The sequence below is a fragment of the Vicia villosa genome, linkage group LG2, assembly GCF_029867415.1.
Source record: "Vicia villosa cultivar HV-30 ecotype Madison, WI linkage group LG2, Vvil1.0, whole genome shotgun sequence".
NCBI classification, from domain to species: domain Eukaryota; kingdom Viridiplantae; phylum Streptophyta; class Magnoliopsida; order Fabales; family Fabaceae; genus Vicia; species Vicia villosa.
Genome location: NC_081181.1, coordinates 205010246 through 205030641, shown reverse-complemented (window position 1 = coordinate 205030641; position 20396 = coordinate 205010246). Strand labels below are relative to the sequence as shown.

General features: G+C 33.7%; 1 protein-coding gene across 1 annotated transcript; it reads right to left on the bottom strand.

Moving 5' to 3' along the window:
- Positions 1 to 4747: 4747 nt before the first annotated feature.
- LOC131653675 (tRNA (guanine(37)-N1)-methyltransferase 1) lies at positions 4748 to 13426 on the bottom strand. The gene is made up of 9 exons (XM_058923931.1): positions 12486 to 13426; positions 10098 to 10196; positions 9484 to 9603; positions 9201 to 9367; positions 7024 to 7094; positions 5796 to 5938; positions 5411 to 5522; positions 5173 to 5285; positions 4748 to 5045 (listed from the first exon to the last, which is right to left on the bottom strand). The coding sequence occupies exons 1-9, from the start codon at positions 13284 to 13286 to the stop codon at positions 4902 to 4904; spliced, it is 1770 nt and encodes a 589-aa protein (XP_058779914.1). The 5' UTR covers positions 13287 to 13426; the 3' UTR covers positions 4748 to 4901.
- Between the last annotated feature and the right edge of the window lie 6970 nt (positions 13427 to 20396).

The following is a 20396-nucleotide window of genomic DNA, read 5'->3' as shown; positions in this document are numbered from 1 at the left end:
ATATATTTCACTTACAAAATTAATAATTATTATTATATATTTATATATTTCTATTCTGATTCATAATTAAAAATGAGTTATAATTTTTTATTTAGTTTAAAAAAATTAAAAAAAAATTTTGTCTTAATTTTATTTGATAAATAAATTTTATATTTAATTCTATATAATTCAAAATTTACTTATGGAATTAAAATGTTTTTTATTTATATAAGTTAGTAAAATAATTTTTAAATTTGAAATTGTTTAGGAAATTTTGATTCACCTTGATTTTATTGATTCACCTTCATTTTATTGATTCACCTTGATTTTATACCTATTAATTGTATTGATTCACCTTAATTTTAATCTTTTAATAATTATTGAATTCATTCGGAAGTGTATATCCGAAACATTCCAAGACCAATTTGGTCTTGGAATATTTCGGATCCGAAGACACCCCCTCCCAAAAAAAATGTGTTTTCGGAAATGAATCTCCGAAAACTCAAAAAAAGAGGTGTTTTCGGAAATGCATCTCCGAAAACACCTTTTTTTTTCGTGTTTTCAGAAGTGCATTTCCGAAATAAGACAAATTTTGAAGAAAAAAAAAACGTTTCGAAAATGCATTTCCGAAGTGAGGGTATTTTGAGTTTTTCACCAGAGGTGACCAAGAAGATAGGGAGGTGGGTAAAGAAATTTTCACATGAAAATATGATAGATGCTAGTTTAAATATCTTGTGGAATGATCTAGACCGTTAATGAATGGTAAGATCAAAGAGTTGGGTGTTACTATGTACTATCATTGAGAAAGCATAAAAAAATTGATTCATTAATTCATAAATGAAGAACGTACAGAAAGGAGGAAGAAGTACTGTGTTTTTTTGTTTGCATGAAGATGTCACTGTCACCTGGTAGTTGCGTTGGTCCTGCAGGCAAGAAGGAAAACAATTAGAAAACAAAAAGAGCAGACATAAAAGCAATATGTGTCTGAGACATGTCCCACATTACACTCCCAGTAAATAAAACCCACAGATCCATCTCGATCCTCATTCTGTCCTACTACTGCAACCCTCACAACAGTTTTAACAGACCATATATATACATGTATGTGCATATCTATACATGTACATGTTCATTGTAAATGCACATCATGTCTAGTCTTATTCATCAGGATTCAACATTAATACAGGTTCTATCTTTTAAGTTTGTCTTATCTTACTACTCATCTTAGGATGGAGCCTTGTTGGGATTTTCATCAATTCATTTACTCACCCAAATTTTGGCTTGTAGAATATACTTTTTTCTCTAGAGTACTTTTTTTTTTTTTTAGATTTGACTTTATTAATTTTTTTGTTATAAAATAGTGTTTTCTTTTCATATATGCATCTAATCACATTTTATTGTGGAGATATTTTTGTAGATATTATAAAAATATTAAAGTGGTTGAGACATTCAATTTTGATTTAGAAAACTATTAATTGGATCTTATTTATATTTCAGTTAAACTTCTAATTATCAACGTTTTCCTTTAATTGTGTCTGCACAACACTTTTATAAATTGGAATAAAGAAAGATTAGTTCGATAAGGAAGACTTTCAAAGATTATTAAAAGATTATTAAAGAAGGTTTTTTATGGGACTAGGATTGTTCTTCAGTGAACATAGGGGGAGGAAATACCTGGAAAAAAATGTCAGCACTTTGAAGCTCAAATCAATAAGAAATTGATGTGGAACTTTTCAAATATGAGTTGAATTGTACCTAGAGGTGACTCAAGGTCACTCTTATATACGAGAACGTCGTAATGGTATACAGGTTGTCCAATGCAGAGCGCGGGTGACCGTTGGATGAATATAATCCGACTTATATTAAAGGGGAAGTGTGTTCATGTGTGGTAATGTGTGAAGGAGATCCTCTTGCGGTAAGGCAATGAACCCCTTAAAGAGATTGGGCTTATGTGGATTGAATCGGTCTTGTGGGTCATTGGCTAGCCCAAAATAGTTTTCTCTTAAGTCCTTGTTGTCAGACATAGAGCAGGATGGTTGTCATTAGAGCATTTAAGGTTGTTATAAAAGTTTGAGTTGTAGTGATTCATGTTCGTGGAGCGGAGGCTCCTTTTTGAGTGGGAGTAGTTAGCATGAGAAACATGTGCATTAAATATGCATCGTGCTAAAGAAACATTCTTACGCACATGTCTTATACGCGTAGGAAGTAAGATGACGCACCTACATCCACTCGAATGCATTTACTACATCGAGACGTTATAAGAGTTGCTTGGTTGCTCCTTTGGTATTTTAGTGGATTATGGTCGTTGAAGTTGGTTATTGCTTTGCATATTGTACTTATGATGAGTACAGTAAAGGTGATCCCACCTGCGTTTAATCAAGCAATGGTCTTTAGGTTTCTGATATGTGAATAAGTCACATTTCACCTAGTTCATTGGACGGGTATTTAAAGCCCCAGTCCTCCCTTGAGGGATGTCGTCTTTTTTCCTTTAAACTCGACCACATAGAGTTTAACTTAAATTGTACTAGAGTGTGGTGGATGACTCGCTCCATAGTTCCACTAGTGGTCGGAATGTGTTTGGTGAGTAATCCCTAGACATGTAAGACAACGTATAGAGCTTGCTTCCACATCATGGGCAAGTTTGACCTCGTCTGTTATCCTTTTAGACGTCTTCGTCCTATTTACAAGATGGAACTTGATGGGTTGCAACGAATGACACCTACTGAGCTTAGATTATAATATGATGGTCCATATGCCCTCAAGCATGAGGCATGTAAGGGAGAAGTGGATAGGAAAATATATAATAGTCCACATATAAATATGAAATCTTTGCTTGATTAATACCTTCTTCGGAGAAACTCTTGCTTGTTTTGTCTTCTTCAAAGAAAATCTTGCTTAATTTATCTTACTTGGTGAAGGCTTATAGATTCAGAATGATTATTCAATTCAACATTTCTCCACTTGATCTTTATTGTCAAAATTGCATTAACTCTAAGATATTTCCCTTTTATTCCTTTTTATTTCTTAGATTTTATCTGAATTTGAACATGAATCCCTTCATAAACTACCTTTTAGAACTTAGTGATGTTGTTTCTGTCGCTACAGCGTAGTGGTCGACCTTGTTTTTAATGATATAAAGCTTTATCCCACCATATTAACATGAATCAGATCGGGTGGTATTTAGTTTCGAAAGTGACAATCTAGCCAATCTCGTTGTTGTTGAGAATGTCATAGAGTGTCAATTTAGCTTTGGTGCCCACCATATTGACTTGAGCATCAATTCAATGCGATTGGGTTCTCTAGTGAACAAAGTGGGATGGATATTTGTAGAGAAGATTAGCACTCATAAACTCAAGTCAATAAGAAATTGAAGTGAAACTTTACAAGTATGAATTGAATCGCACTTAGGTGTGATTTAGGATCATGCTTATATATGAGAGATTGTAGTAACAATGTCTCTAAATCGCTTAGAGGATATGCATGTGACAATTGGATAAGATCTTTTGACTTAAGAGTAAAAGGGACGCATACTCTTATGCAGTGTTGTATGACGGAGGTTCATATATGTGATAGCGCAATGAACACTTCTAAAAAAATTGGATCTACGTGAATTGAGTCAATGTTATAAATTGTTGATCTACCAGAACACATGTTAATTGTAAATACCTATATATACACATGTTTGGTCATATTCATCGGGACTAAACGTTAATAAAGGTTCTTTCTATAAGTTTTTCTTGTCTTCTCGTCTTAGAGAACGAGCCTTATCAAATTAATTACTTACCAAATTAATAAGGGTTTTTTCTATAAGTTTTTCTTGTCTTCTAGTCTTAGGGAACAGCCTTATCAAATTAGTTACTTACCAAAACTTTGGCTTATAAAGTATACTATTTATTTCATCTCATCTTGTATACTTTTTTTTAGCATATTGTACTTTATTAATTTTAGTTTTTGTTGTTTTTTTAATAAAAAAAATCATTTTAGTGTTTATAAAAAATATTCAAAATAATCTAAAACTAAGTGAATTTTTATATTAAAAGTAATAATAAAATAATATTTTATAAAATTATTTAAATTAATTTTATTTGAGGTTTTTTGATAAATTCTTAATAAGTTCTTTTAACAAAAATATATAATATTATAAAAAAATTAAAAAGGGAAAGAAGCTACCCTAAAAGTTGTAAAAGAAAAACTAATAATACTAAAATAAAAGTTAACACCATCCTTCTCCATTTGAGAGATGCAATGGGCACAGTTGGCAGTGTATGAGTATTGAATAGAACCTAACAAGTTCAGCGTCAGCTGTACTCACAACTTTCTGATGCAAATTCAATGGTTTCTTTCTACAATCTACAATAAGTCACATTAAATGGATCTTCTCATCAATGCTATGACACTTCAAAATTCCATTTAGATTGAGATGTATCAATTTACAAATTCAGTTGGATATTACTTTTGCTGGGATTGGTTGTTAAGATTTTGTTTTATATCTTCATAGCTCTTGAGCTATTAAGACACACCGCACACGTACTGTTACTTCATTAGATGACAGAACCTTCATTCAATTCAATACTACTAAAAATAATTGTACATTATAGCCCAATGCCCCCAATTTAAATACATTATAATTTTTCATTTAACTAAAAAATAATAATTCTTCGATGAAAAAATCGAAAATTTATATTAAAAAAATTGACACTATATTATTTAAACTGTGTAGCCCTTTCTGAATAGTGGCGAGAACGAGACCATTCCCTGCAAGGCTAAATAAAAGATTGATTTCCTATACTATTTCATTGGTGAAAAATGAAAATGAAAAGGAGCTGCAAAATTACTTGATGTTCCGTGTATATATACATATCAAACTAAATAACTAATGCAGTGAAACAAAATTTACTGCATGCAATGGCTATAAAAAATGGTTACGTGTCCACTGCAGTATTAGCAAATGCTACGCTTTTAGGGAGAGTAAACGATGCACACAGCATCCATTTTTCAGGTGCAACCGCTCGTACCCGTCGCATCTCGACATTGACTGCCACTTCAAGCAATGCAATTCTTATTCTCTGCATCACATGGAGATTGTTAGAAGCTATCTTTAATTCAATGTTAACAAAAGAAACAACCTTGCAGTTAACTTTTGAGTGATTTGAGAATAGTCTAAACCAAGACAACACAGAATCGGCGACCAACCTCATGAAAATCAAATTCTGGATCCTCTGCTTTGGAGAATCCATAAACATGGATCATTGGATAAGTAAATTTCCCATCCTTGGGTCTATCTTTGTATATTCCCCGAAATGCATCTATAGGAGAAGCAATTTGGAATGCACCATACATTAAATCCAAAAATTATATTATGCTGAAAAGATGTGTTGGATTGGCATATAAAATAGTGTAGAAAAAGAGTGGTCCCGTTGGGATAGGCTACCTAGAAATTCTGCAGCTTCATTCGGCAAGTTCATAACCACTTGTGTGATGGAGGAAGCTTTATCACTGGCAAACATAGCTTTAATAAACCTTCTTCCATCCATGTTAAAGACCTAAAAGAATAAACAATGTTAGTTGGTAGAAAACTCCATCAAGAAAATTAATGCTTTCACATGATCATTCAAATGCAACTTCTTCCTTGTTTCTTCATCAATGTGTGAAAACTGAAAAAGACATTAAAACAAGCATAGCAAATTCTTTTAATCATTTGATCACCCACATTCTATTAAGAATGGGAAAAGACATTTTCTTTGTGATTGTTTCATTTTCGAGTAAAAGATGATAAAAACAACTTTGAGAAGATACTCGCTCAACAGAAATCATACCTTAACCTTCTTCTCGAGTTTGTTTAGAACACTATTTCTTTCCAGGTACTCGACTGCATATGGGTTCAAGTCATTAGCAAAAACACGCTTAACTATCTTAGCTGCAGAGATGGCAAGGGGGCCAACTCCAGAGAAAACATCACCTGTCAATTGGACATTAAATGATGTTCATGTTACATATTCAAGCAAGTCATGGATATTTTTCATAATAAATAAACAGAAGAACATTCTTTAAAAATTCAGTAACCACAGATACAAATATAAATTATTATGACAAAACATATCGAGAAATAGAAATAATGACATTTTTTCTACTGGGGTTAATGGAGGTTCGTTAATTCTTGCTTACGTTTTTTGTTTAGCTTCCTGCATCAAAATAACTTTTATTTAATTATTACAATTTTTCAATTCTTTATAGGAGGGTGTAAGAGTGTTTGTTATTCAAATCTTTAGTTATATGACTTCTAAAAGATGCTGGCGCAGACTTGGCATTCACTATACATAAATCAAGAAAAATAGTATAAGCAACCACCTGGTCAACCCTGCATATCCCAACATCTACAAATCTCAAGAAGTTTCTCTACAATATATGCACATTGATAAATAAAATTAGAAGCTCAAATGTTTAATACAACAATGATAGTTTAAATACATTTATGTTTCCATTTTAAGTGCAGTCATATTAACTAAAACTTTCTAGAATATACAATCTGTTTCTTAGATTTCAAAGTTTTCTTTAAATTGAATCAGTGTCTGTATTAGATAAAAGTTAAAAAGTAATCATGCTTGAAGGAAATAACAAATTCCAGACTTCCAGCACACATCATACAAACAAAACTAATCTCTTATGAACGACTCCAAGAAGCAGATAAGAGCGCAACACAAAATTTCTTAAAACTTGCTTACAGTAACGATGCATGATTATGTATATCTATCTATACCAAGCCCACAGGCAGAAGCCTGTTTAGGCCCCACTAAACAAATCTATCTTTTTTTCAGGAGAGGAGGGGTTCAACTGCTAGACCAATTATCTTTTCTATATTCACACCCCAACAGCAAACAAAACCAAATATTTATTACCATGTCATCAGGTTGCTCAATCTAGTCAAATCCCATAATCAGCATTTTAAGAGATATAATTAGAAGACAATGGAAAGTGAATATATAACACAAGTAGGATAGTATTATAATCTGAAAAGGTGGCAGTAGCAACTAGCAAGTGACATACAGACAACATCATCTCGTGTAAAACCACTCAGAAGTCTTTGTCTTTCAGTGCCCAGCCTAGAGTTCCAGTATCTGCATAGAAAGGAAAGAAACAAAAGTGATAATTGACCCTTTTCTCACTTGTAATTTCTTTTGAGCTTTGGGGCTGGATCGTTTGCGATCGCCGTGTAATTAATAGTCTTTTTTGAATTAATCAAATTTTATTGGTTCAAAAAAAATTTCCTCTTTTTAGAGTATACTTTGATGTTTCAAAAACAAATTCAAACTTGTATTTATTCCAGATTTTAGATTACAGATCAATGTGTCATGAGAACATACGCAATAATCAATATGAGCTTGAAAGATGTAACCACATTTATTCAGATGAAACAATAGAGTTCAAAAGGTTAAAACCACCTATCCAGGTTCAACTGAAATATACTCCATCAATCAAAAATGTCTTGTCTAGTAATCATACATTAATAAATATGAAAAATACTTTCAATTGAAGGATGTCTTCTAAGTATTCAAACTTCCAAAATATTTCTTGTATATTCTTTTTCTTCTTGCAGCCTTCCCTTACAAAAAGGTCAAATCGATGTGACAAACCTATACAACATGGCAGGGTCTTCTCATGTTTGTTTTAGAGCTGAAAAATTATATACAAATGAAAGAGGGATAGAAAGAATTGTCGGAGATCTCATCCAGATTCCGGAAGCTCTGAGTGCACCATTTTCAACAGATACATGTAACCATGGAGCTCATTACTCATCTAAATTCTCAGCTGAAACAACTCATGATTTGATTAATTATATTTTGAAGGGGAAAAACTATCTTACCACCCACGAAAGCAAAACACATATGCTATAACAGAGCACTAAGCTGTCAGGGCTCTTAATGATGTCAGGAAAATAGCCGTGTTATCAATGAAAAAATGGTGGATTATTGTTAGGTACCGGATATGTATGAGTAGGCCCGTTTTTCCTATGCCTATTTGGAAGTCATCCAGAGAGGAAAATTAGAGAAAGGACAGTTAGTTATAGGAGAGATAAAAGAGAAAGGGTTGAGTTTGTTACATGGGGGTTGAAAGGTAGAGAAGAGGTATCTTTGGGGAAATCATTTTGTGTAGTTATGGACAGATAATATTGTTCTCTGTAGGAGCTTGGCTCTATGGGCATTAGGATATTCATCCTTTTACAGTTATCTTTCATTTACAGAAATAACACATCACTATTTCAGTATTTGTGTATTTGAATCCATTTTCTTTCTTTTCTATAAGCTGCGGTGACACGGGTATGCAACAATTATGGTGGCCAGCCAAATTTCCACCATATAAATATGGTGTAGCGGCCGATGGCGGAAACACGGAAGATATAGTATGCCTAACACTGTATGGCAGCTGGCAATGAACGGCCATAGCAGCAATTTGACAACACTGGCAGAGAGATGGAGACGACAAGAGCAGTAAGATACAGTGTGACTTTTGAGGCAAATACCAAATCTACACACAATGACACAAATGAACTAAACCGTAGAAAGAAAAATTACTGGTTAGCTGGATTTTTTTTTTTTATATCATACATGAGTATCAATACACATTACCGTATTAACTGACCACTAAGCTACTAGTGTAAACGAGTGGAGAAAGAAAGAGATGAGTCTAAATGAAGGAAAAGCTATCATATTTATGTTATAGGAGCCCTAGGGATGAACAAAAAAGGAGCCTTGGCACAGCAATCGGGGTTGATGTCACGTGAATAGGTCATGATTTATGAATTCAACCTATACAAAATCTACAACAGATCTGACCCCTAGACTAATATCCTTAATCCGTCACCTGGTATACACCTTGTATGGTGCTACATGTTTTTTTTGGCGGGCAGCTGTGCAATTTGTAAGGCAACAGCAGTGGCCTTGACTGATATAGCAAGTGAAATTAAAAAATGAGGTGTGTCGCGTAACCCAACTTACAAAAGATGGCCCATGGGTTAAAAACCCAAAAATGTTATGTATAGGAAGGTATAATAGCTGCTACATGCTACAAAAGAGTTGCGCACAAACACAAATCAGAAAACCCAATTAAGATATAACCTAGACAACATTAAACAAACTTCATGAAAGGATATAGAGATATAGGTAAGCCTAAGGCAAAAGAGCATACACTGTTTTATATTAGTCGGTTATGGAAAAAGAGCATACACTGTTGCTAAGTCAACATTGAAGCGAAGTCCGTTCTCAGCCAATGTAGTCACAAGAGAGTGGTTTCCTGCTAAAACTTCGAGTTGCATGGTCCTGTACTCATTATTAATGGAGTCAATCTTGTTCACAACTGTTTGTATCTTTGGTTTATTTTTATCCAGCACAACCTGAATATGATGGTAGCATTTCATATATTATTAACACATAAGAATTTGAAATATAATGTTAATACTTAATATCGCGCACTTAACATGGTAACCAACAATATTTCTAAAAGTAGAACCTTTGCTATAAGTTTCTTGTATGGTAAATGTTCCTCTCTCAAATTCAGGTGCGCAATATGACCAACAGTTTCAAAACCTGTAGGAACAATCATACCCTCAGGCAGCAAGGCCTCCAAAATCTGCAAAAATCATATACGACTGATAATCTTTTATTTTCCATACAACTTGAAGTCCAATAACAAACGTCAAGGAAAGAAAAAATCAAGCATGTTTTAAGGAGTCATATATAAATACAAGTTTAGATTTGAAAATTAGTACATATAAACCATCAGATGGTTATGATATAAAATCCAATCTTCAGAAGTTGAAAAAAACTTGGACTTGGCCTAAAAAATTTAAATTAGGAATGAAACACAAAAATACCATATTCCTTTACTAGAAGTACATGTTCGATAAGTAAGTCAAGATAATCAAAATTATTTTTCATCATGATAGAGAAACATGTGTGTATTTGTGTGTGATTGATTGTATTCAACCTAACATAAATACTGATATATAAAGAGAGAGTAATTTTACATTTGAAAAATGTAGAATAGTAGAGACATTTATACTATTATATATACAACCTAACACAAATTATGTGTAAACAAGTGCGTCCTTCGGTATAATATACCTCATTCATCTGCCAGTAATCATAAAACAGTGTCAACTTGCATCGAACTAGCTCAAAAGTCAAAGTGGTGCTTTTTTCTGCATACTCCTTCAAGACAGCCTAGACATGATGAAAATATGAACAGTGTTACAAGTGAACAGATGAAATTTTAGGTGCCAAACAAACAAATAGAACAAAATTTCATGATTAGAAAAAAGAGAAGCAGGGGAACAATGTAATTATTCCCATTTGAAACTTAGAGTAGAACATATAATAACAAGGAGATATCCAACATCAGATATCTAGTATGTAATAAAATTTGAAACTAAGGTTAAATTGTCAACTGTTCAATGTAAAAATACACTATCATTCCTAATCATAAGCCAGTCTTTGAGGGGTTTCTAGTGAGCCCATCATTTCTGCGCACTACCCGTTGCAACATGTGCAGAATTCTAGTGGAGCAGTGCACCCATAAGATCACCTTCTGGCATACAGTTTCTAAGGAGTTGGATGACATTTACTAATGAGGAAAGAACAAATTGGCAAGTGATGAAGTGGTGCAAGGTTCAGCATTTCCTTGTCAACCCTCAAATCGCTCTCAAGTTCCTCACAAGAAAGGCACGCACAGGCCAAGTAAGTGCAGTTTAATCATCTTGGGAATAGCAAGATCAACTTCTGCTTTCTCAGTACATTCTTTAATTACAAGCCCAATACTCACCTAGAGCTATAGGACAACATTCATACATACTTTCATAACCAAATGCATGCAAAGGCAGTGCAGCAGAGCAAACAAACTAATCAGTCAATCTCACAATTTCTCCCTAAAATCAAAGGTATCAAAGATTCTTTGTTTGCAACTGGTGATCCAATACCATCCCAAGAACAAATTAATGTGATCTTGCAAGGACTACCACCTAAATATGATGCACTAGTCACTTTTATAAGCAACAAGTTTGAGCTGCTGCAAATTGAATACCTTGCACGAGAATCAAGAGAACCAAAAGCAAAACATGGCAACCGAAATACCATCATTCAGTATTAGTTACATACACAGAAATCAGGTTGGGGTCCCGATGCGGTGGTCGCAATTGCAGCAGCAGAGGATGTGGTGACCGGCAGCAATTCTGCCCATTGGCAAGTGTTCCTCAAATTTGGCCACATACCACCATAACAGTATTATTGAAAGAATAACACAGACAAGAGGTGGAATTGGAACTCGCCTGGCTGGTCACTATCTCCCTCGCATACAAGTTCGGGAATCAATCTTATTGCTGTTTATCATATAAACAGATACCCTACAGCCTCTCAGCAATTTCAAGTACTGTGCACCAAGGTCTATCAACACTTCCAGATTACGCATTTCTTAAACTTTTTGAATGCGCGTGCTATCCATCATGTAGGCCATACAATCCTCACAAATTGAATTTCAGGTCACAATAATGTATTTCTCTAGGGTACTAAACAAGACAGAGGCTATAAATGTCTAGCAAAAAATGGAAAAACTTCATCTCCAAAGATGAAATCTTCAATGAGGCCAGGTTTTCTTATGACTCTATGTTTCCTACTCAAAATTATACTGCCATCACTTAATCGTTTAGTCTCACTTTATCTACGATTCCAGTGATTACTCCTCTGTCAAAATTATACTATAACTCAGCAAGTCCAGCACAAAGTATTCAAACTTCCACAACTGTATTCTATTGAACCCTAAAATCATGCAGATCACCCAACAAATATACATCTAACACAAACACATTCTAAGTCTAAAATTAACTGCCCTAAACTCAATCCCACCCTAATCCTCGCTCAAGTAGAACCTATAACAGCATAGGCACTTGGACGTTGGTTTCTCTACATTCTAACAGATAAGCCACTTGGTGTAAATGGGTTTTCAGAATAAAAGAAAATTTGAATGGCTCTATCAAAAAATATAAAGTTTCTCAAATGGCAAATGGTTTTCATGACTTTCATCAACAACCTGTATCAGGTTATAATAAAACATTTTCATTTGCAATCAAACGTGTATGTCAGAACAAAGCTGATTGTGGCTTATGTCACTGACCACTCAAACAAACTGATATCAACAAAAAATTTCTCAATATATAACTAGACGATGAAATTTACATAACCCAACCAACAAGATTTCAAACTACAAATAAAAACCTAGTTAGCAAGCTAAATAAAACACTATATGGCCTAAAACAACCTCCTAAGATTTGGTGTGACCGGCTCAAAGACAACGATTATAGTTTGTTTTTCGTCGCATTAAAGACAAGCAAAAAGCAAGAAAAACCCTAAGCAATGTAAATGAGAAGTTGAAACATACTAACAATGAAGCTAAAATACTACAGCAGACAGAAAAATTATGTATACAATACGCTTGGAACTGAAAACTCACAGAAAAGGCACCTTTATCGCCTCAGGCAACTCCTCCATACCACGATCCACATAGCTTTCATCAAGAAGCAACAGCCTCGTGGAACCCCTCCACTTGCTACTCCCAAACTCTTCACCAATCAAGTTCCTCAAACCCTCATCAACATCTCCTCCTTCTTCAACAACCTCAACCGCAGCAAAAGCATTCCTCCCAACACGCTTATTCCCTTCACCTTCAACCAATTTCCCCACCTCCCCATCCTTCTTCTTCCTATTCCTACTCGGCCTCGAAATCTTCGCCAGGTTCCGAAACTTCACATATCCACGAGTGCTAAACGTTTTCGCAAGCTTATCACGGTACAACACAGGGCTCAAAACGCCGTCGTCTTCCTCCGCTTGCAACGAGACCGCGGATTTTCCCTCTTCTAACAGGGGAGCGATGTTAGGGTCAATTTCGTCGCCGGGAACACGAGCGATGTTACGAACGCGAGGCCAGTTGAGGAGGTGGCCTCGGAGGCGGTTTTCGAGGGCGGAGCATTCGGCGGAAGGGACGCGGAGGGCGGCGAGGTCGAAGACTCTGGTGAAGGTTTCTTCGAGAAGGACGGCGTCGTTTTGGAGATGAGGGGATTGGGATTGGGACGGGTTGGTGCCTTTATGGAGGGAAGGTCCGTAAGAGACTGAAGTTGTGGCGGCGGCGGTGGCGGTGGAGAAGCGTTGGATGGAGAACGTTTTGATGGGAAGAAGAGAAGGTTTGTTGAGTGAGTGAGAGAAGAGGAATTTTGATGGAAATGGAAGAAGATGAAGTTGGGTTTTTAGGAATATGTTGTTCATCATGGTGCTCGCTCGATTAGTGCTGCTTTAGCAGCTAACGAAGTCTTCTAACATTTCAATGGCAGAGGCAGTGGTCTGAACTCTGAAGTATGAACAAGATATAGTCCCAAATAGTTTAATTTGTATAATCTATAATCTAAGAAAATTTGATATTCTGGATATAAATAAAATACTCTTTGATTTGTTTTTGTCACGTCATTAAATTGGGGTTAAATATTGTCTTTTTCTGGTTTTCCAACCAAATGATCATTTGGTTGGAAATCAAATAAGCCACGTGACTAATTTTTCAGTTAGATGTATATTGCCTTTTTAATGAAAGTTTCCTATCAACTAGCCCTTCTCTATCATTCAAAACCATATATTTTCCAATTCAACTTTTTCTCTGTCAACCATCAGAAACTCTATTTTGTTGTTTCCAAAGGCCTGCTCCCCTGCAACAATGATCTGCTCCCAACCTAAAACCCTATATTGTCATTTCAATTGTTTTGATGTAAATAACTTTTGTCTTTCATCTCTTTCAACTTGTATACAATTAAACCACTTCTCTCAAGAACTATTTTTATCCTCCAACCCGAAAACGATTCCATCTCAAATTTGCTCTGCTTTACACTTCAACATGGCAAATTTGGAGGGTTGCGGTCAGAATTCATCACAAATGGTCAGTTGTATCAAAGACTAAATAGCACTTTAAAATGCTTCTGGTTAGGGCTGAAAATGAATCGATTCGAGTCGAACTCGCCTTAGCTCAATTTGACTCGTTAAGAATTGGCCGAGTTCGAGTTTATCACGAACTTTTTTTCCAGCTCAAACTCGACTCGTTAAAAATTGGCCGAGTTTGAGTTCGAGTTCGAGCTCATCACGGACTTTTTTTCCAACTTAAACTCAACTTGTTAGAAGTTCAAGAACATCTCGGTTCAACTCGTTAGGTTTATCTTGTTAGGTTTAACTCGCTTATTTTCCAGACTTAAAAGTAATTTTTTAAAGTCTATATATATTTGACATTTTAAATTAATATTTTTTAAAATAATAAATATAAAAATAAAATAAAATTTATAACATTGAAATTTATACGATGTTGATTCTATTTGTATAATTTTTTTAGAAATAATTTGCTCTCTAGAGAATATAAATGATCAATTAAAACGGTTAGATTAAAAAAATAATAGGATTAAGATTTTGAGTAAATATTTAAACTTACTCTTAAAGACAATATAATTCATCTCATATATAATCGAGTTGACTCATGAACCTAACGAGTCGAACTAAGTATAGTTCAAGCTCGGTTAATTTAGCTAACGAACTTCGTTTTTAGCTCATATTCAACTCATTTGGTTCATGAACCTAGTTCAACGATTTAATTGTCGAACTGAATTCCGATTTATTTTCGAGTTGATTTGGTTCATTGTCAGCCCTACTTCTGGTTGATAAAGAGGTTAGTTTGAGTTTTTACGGAATTTCACTTTTAATTTGGGATCGAAGTTTTTATTTTTAGGGTTTTCTTAAAAAAATTAATGTTGGCTATACTGCATATTTTGGTTTATCGTTTAAAAACAAAAACATCACAAAGTGGTTGGGAGAAGCAATATTGAAAACGTTTTTGTTTCCTTTACAACTTGTTTTTTCATATTTTTCCGTCCATCAGTCATAAATGGTTTTACAATGCTCTGCAGCTCCTTCATGTTTTCGCAGATCTGGTATTTTTCTTGACAAATCACAACTTCTTTTTCGGTTAGAGCATAATGCTTTTGTAAATCACTGCTTTTGTCTATCAATGCATATTTTTATTAGTTCTTCATTGCTTTTTATTCTCTGATAGTTCCTATTATATTTGGTTTTCATTTTTAGTGTTCCGCTTCACAAAATAATACGCATTGCCCTGTTAAAACTAACTGTTATTGTATAAAACTGGTTTCAGAAATCTACGAATCAAAGATTTACAGGGTTTCTACTCTTTATCAATCTCATGTTGGTGTTACGGGAATGGGAAGGAAGAATGAATATTGGCGTGTCTCAAGGTTATCTCTTCGACAATCTTCTCACTGTGTTTGTTTCAATCCTTGAATTTTTTTCTATGAGTTTTTTTGTTTAACCTAAAGCATTCAACTTTGCAATTGAAGATTTACAAAGTTTCTTCTCTTTATCAATCTCATGTTAGTGTTGCAGTAATGGGAAGGAATGAATATTGGTGTGTCTCAAGGTTAGTTCTTCGACAATCTTCTTCTTACTGTGTTTGTTTTAATTCTTGATTTTTTCTATATTGGGTTCTTTTTGTTTAACCTAAACCATTCAACTTTGCAATTGCTTTTCGATTTTCCGCTTGATTTTCAATCTGATCTTACCAATTTCATTATATACGGTACTTGATATTTGTTGATTGTTTCTCCCTCTCTAAACTTTGCATTTATATTTATTTTTAAGTTGTTATTTTACCATATAATGACCATATTACTTAACCTCGGGTCACTGAAATCTGAATCAGAGATTGTTCTAATACAAACATGATTGGAGAAAATTGTTTAAAGGGAAATTCCTGGTCTGAATTGGACATGATACCATTTGGATGGATAACTGATCTAGGTTATTTAGTGAAGCATTATCTCTTGATTAAAAGAGTAAGTGAAATATAAATTTTTTAACCTTTTTTTCCTTCTATTTGTAGGTGTGAAAATCTGCTTGTGTCTGAGATTAGTAATTTATTTCAAGAAATAGGTGTATTTCCAATCTCTTCCCACATGCGTTATCACATTTTGATGATTTTTTGTTCCTTCACCTTATTGAAACGAATCATACTAACCTGGTCGCAGGGAAAGACTTTACCTCATTGAAGCCATTGTTGCAACACTGTATGTCACAGTTTAGGCATCACCAAACGTTCCTCAAATAAAATTTGTTTAGAATTTAAGTAGTAGCTATACTTTGTAGATCACAGTCACTGGAAGTCACATGCACACAAACCATCTGTCATAGAAAAATTTGAAGGGTCCATACTTCAAGGTTATCTCTGCAAACCGACTTAAGTTTTTGTCCAGTCTCGTGTCCAAGTACATGTGGAATTGATGTGGATGCTAAGTTCCATAACACCAATGGACTGATTGAACAGAATGATATAATTTATAGAGAAGTCTCGCAAGGCAGTGCGTTTATAAATGTATGCATTTTTAATTCACAAGCTACTAGAGAGCTGACACGACTAGAAGTAATAAGTATTGTTGAATTTTATTTGTTCATTTTTCAATTATTGTAGTATCCTTGTGGATGAGAGAGGGGCTATAAAGTCTATTGTTGAGCATTTATTTAAGAAACAGGTTTTGTCATTCTACATACTAGCAATATAATATTAAGAATGCTTCTATTTCTTTTTAACTATAGAGTGAATGGTATATGCCTAAATTGAATTACAGTTTTTAAATATAATATTTAAATAATCTTTGAAAACTTTTATTAATAAAATCTTAAATTAAATGTTTGACTATCATTATTATTTATATAAATATAACGTACAATTAAAAATATGATAACAAATGTATTATTGAATAAAATATTTTTGTAAACATTGTTATTGTTATAAATAAGAACAACTTTACTATTGATTCAAATATTTTTATAAATACATTCAAAGTAAAAATAATATTTATATACGGGAAATAAATAAATTGTTGATTCTAATATTTTTATACACAGGAAAAACTTTTTTATTGATTTAAATATTTTTATAACTAATGTCAAGAAAAAATAATATTTATATATGAGAAAATATATATTGTTAATTAAAATATTTTATATACGAGAAAAAAATACTATTGTTATAAACGAGTATAATTTTACTACTAATCTAAATATTGAATGATATATCGACCATTTTTTTATAATATGTAAAAAAGATTAAGAGAGCTCATTAAAAAAGATTATGGGTCCGTTTGGTGCGCAGGATAAGAGACAGGATATGATATTTGTATCATATCATATCTCAATCCAGTGTTTGCTGACACAATAAGATAGGATTGTTAGAACAAGATTGAGAATCTATGTTCAGAATCTGGTTTTGATGATAACAAGCATATATTTTGTGAGTAACAATTTTACTACTAATGCTTTCATTGAGTGTGCAAATATTATGTTATAAGCCTTATACGACAGCATCAGAAAGAAATTCAGACAAGCTTCAAGGAATTAAATAGAAATATCATATACATGAAGTCTCAGTTACAATAAGAAGATCACATGAGTAAATGATCAGAAGTTCTGAACATAAAGTAACAATTCAACAATCGGTGACAGAAGATCATAAGTCATCGTAGAAACAAAAAGGCTTGACATTACAAATAATATTAATCTTCCTCATAAGTACAAGCAACATCAACGTTCATAACAAAAGAGGTTTTGACTCTGTATTCAAAAGCTTCGAAGAACAACATAAATTGCTCCAATTAAATCACATGCAAGCAATCACAGTACTCAATGAAAAAACAAAATTATGACATCTATTGTCATTTACATATTTTATAAAGGAAAACACGCTACCAAGAGAAATTGTCTAGAAAGAAGAAAAACAAGGAAGACACGCTACCAAAGATAAGATTCGCCTCGGAAATAGGAGTGCCATCATTCAGTCTACGGCAAGCATTAAATGCTATGTCCAAATATAGTCCAAACGGTAATATTCCAACGGTAATAACAGACTTCTATAAAAAGAGCAAAACTATTATAGAAGATAAAAAAACATATGAGAGTGAGACAGTGTGAGCAAGCAAATAAGCATAAGATTAATTAAGCTGCTCCAACAGAGGCAACACATACAAAGTGTGTGATGAAACGATTATGTTGAAATATACATCATAAGCCTATGAAAAGAAAATCAAAAAGAGTGAAAAAGAAAACCCTGCATGATTTGCAGTATGCTCCAATGAAGTTATAAGAAATCCACAAATACTTGATCGGTCCATATATTTCTCATGTTGGATGACCAAAGAAACTGAAAACATTGAGTTGTTGCTCGACAGTGTTTCATGTTTACTTATGATCATTAATGTGTTATCAACTGTAACAAGCTCAATAATCAGTATTGAAGAAGAAGAAAATGAAGATCAATGAACAAGAAGCAATTCATACAAGAGTTGCTGCTCTTAATTTGCTTTCAGAAGAAGATGAAGATCTCATCTAGAAGTTGAAGAAAAGAAGATTGCAAGAATATTTTTATTTCTTGTAATTATATGTAAAACACATAGAGTTGTTGCTCGTATTGTGTTATATCTTAGGAAACTTCTGATAGATTGTTTAGGCACCAGAAGTGACTTCTAGTCAGTGTGTCATAAACATATGTACTTAGAATATGAGACCATCTGCTTGATTAAGAAGCATACTTGTAATCTCCAGAAGAACAATTCTGATAGAATTGGTGTTCCTTCGGTATCCTCTGATATGGATACTTGAGAAGTCCTTGAGATTTGGCTAGACTCTTGGAGGGTTCTAGGTCAATAAACGTTATATCTCGTGGAGATCACTGAACAGTTTATTGTCTAGGTTGTTAGTCACGAGCAGTTGGCTTGTGCAGGGTTAGTCACGAGCAGTTGGCTTGTGCAGGAATTACTAGGTTGATGAACGTTATATCTTGCTGAGATCACTGAACAGATCATCATATAGGGTTAGTCACTTGCGGGTAGCTTGTGCAGGAAGTTAGTCACGACAGTTGATCGTGCAGTTCTAATCAGTTTGGTTATAGTGGATTAAGTCCTCGATTGAGAGAGGCAAAATCACCTGAGGAGGGTGGGCTGGAGGTAGCCTTGTTGAGAAGGTGAACCAGGATAAAAATGAATGTGTCCTTTATCTTCTGCATCTTTCATTTAACTCAGAACATTCACACTGATTATCTTTAGAACTGTCCTTGACTAAGTCAGAAGTTCTAATGGAGTTAAGAAGTTAAATTGAAGGTATATCTCATTGGTTATGTCGTGTTATCCCAAGCATGTTTCTGCAACAATGATCTAAGCATATCCAGAAAATGAGATACTAGAAGAAAGAAAAGATTAATAGAAAGGAAAATAAAACTTGAAAGAACACAATTCAAACCCCTTTTTTTTTGTATTTTTCTCCACCTTCAAGGATAAGTTAATCCTGAAACTTATCATATTCTGCCTTACTAGTTGAAATTGTTATCTTGGCAGGATAGGATAAGAAAATGATTTACTAATTTACCTCTATATAATACTCCCTCCGACCTTATTTATAAGCAAAAGTCTTTGAAATTTTTTGGCCTTAAATATAAGCAAAAGTCAACAAATTCTACTCTACTTAATCTATTTATTCCAAAAATATCCTTTTACAAATTTCAGTAACATTTAATACTAACATTAAAGACCTTACACATGTCCACTTTGTTTTGTCTTTCAAGAAAGTGATGATTTCTCAAATACCACTCATGTTTCCTCTTCTTTTCTTTATCTTATTATGCAGTTTTTTCTTTCTTTTTTATTTCAATTTTATTTTAAATTATTTATAGTTGTAGTACTGTGAATTCTACTTCAGTTCAACTTACTCATCTTTTCTCTAACGCAAATTGTATACTCCTTGCTCATTCTTCAATTTTTTAATTAAAAAATTAAAATAAAACAAATAATTATAATAACTCATGTAATTCAACCTTTTCATTTCCATAATTTAAAATGATACAACAAACTAGTTAATATTGTATAAATATTCATAAGTTTCTTGAACTAATTCTCTATCACATTTGAGTTGAGTGGGTAATCTTCCTTGAGTAAATAATGCATCTTTTTTCATATGAGGGACTTTATAATTATTGGATCCTTTCTTCTTCATAATTTCAACCATACATGATTGAAGTGTGAGAAAAATCTTGTTTGAACTTTGGATATCAAAAGACTCATAAGCATTTTCCACAACTTGAATAAGCTCATCAATTGATTTAACCATTTCCTTTTGTTGCAATGATTGTATGTAGGGATGTCAATTGCATCTATTAATGGGGATCCCTGTGGGGAATATCTGTGCGGAGATCCGAAGTTGGAGATTTTTTTCCCCGTGGGGATGGGGATGGAGGGAAAAGTTCCCCCGATAACACTTTGGGGCGGGGATTGGGAAAGTATCCTCCGTCCC

Bases quoted from the DNA above. Each gene is read 5' to 3' on its own strand.
- LOC131653675 (XM_058923931.1), bottom strand. From the start codon at position 13,286: ATGATGAACAACATATTCCTAAAAACCCAACTTCATCTTCTTCCATTT. The intron at 10,197-12,485 runs GTGCCTTTTCTG...CATCATGTCTAG, and splicing joins AGTTGCCTGAGGCGATAAAG to GCTGTCTTGAAGGAGTATGC. The intron at 5,046-5,172 runs GTTGGTCGCCGA...CATGTGATGCAG, and splicing joins CAGAATTTGATTTTCATGAG to AGAATAAGAATTGCATTGCT.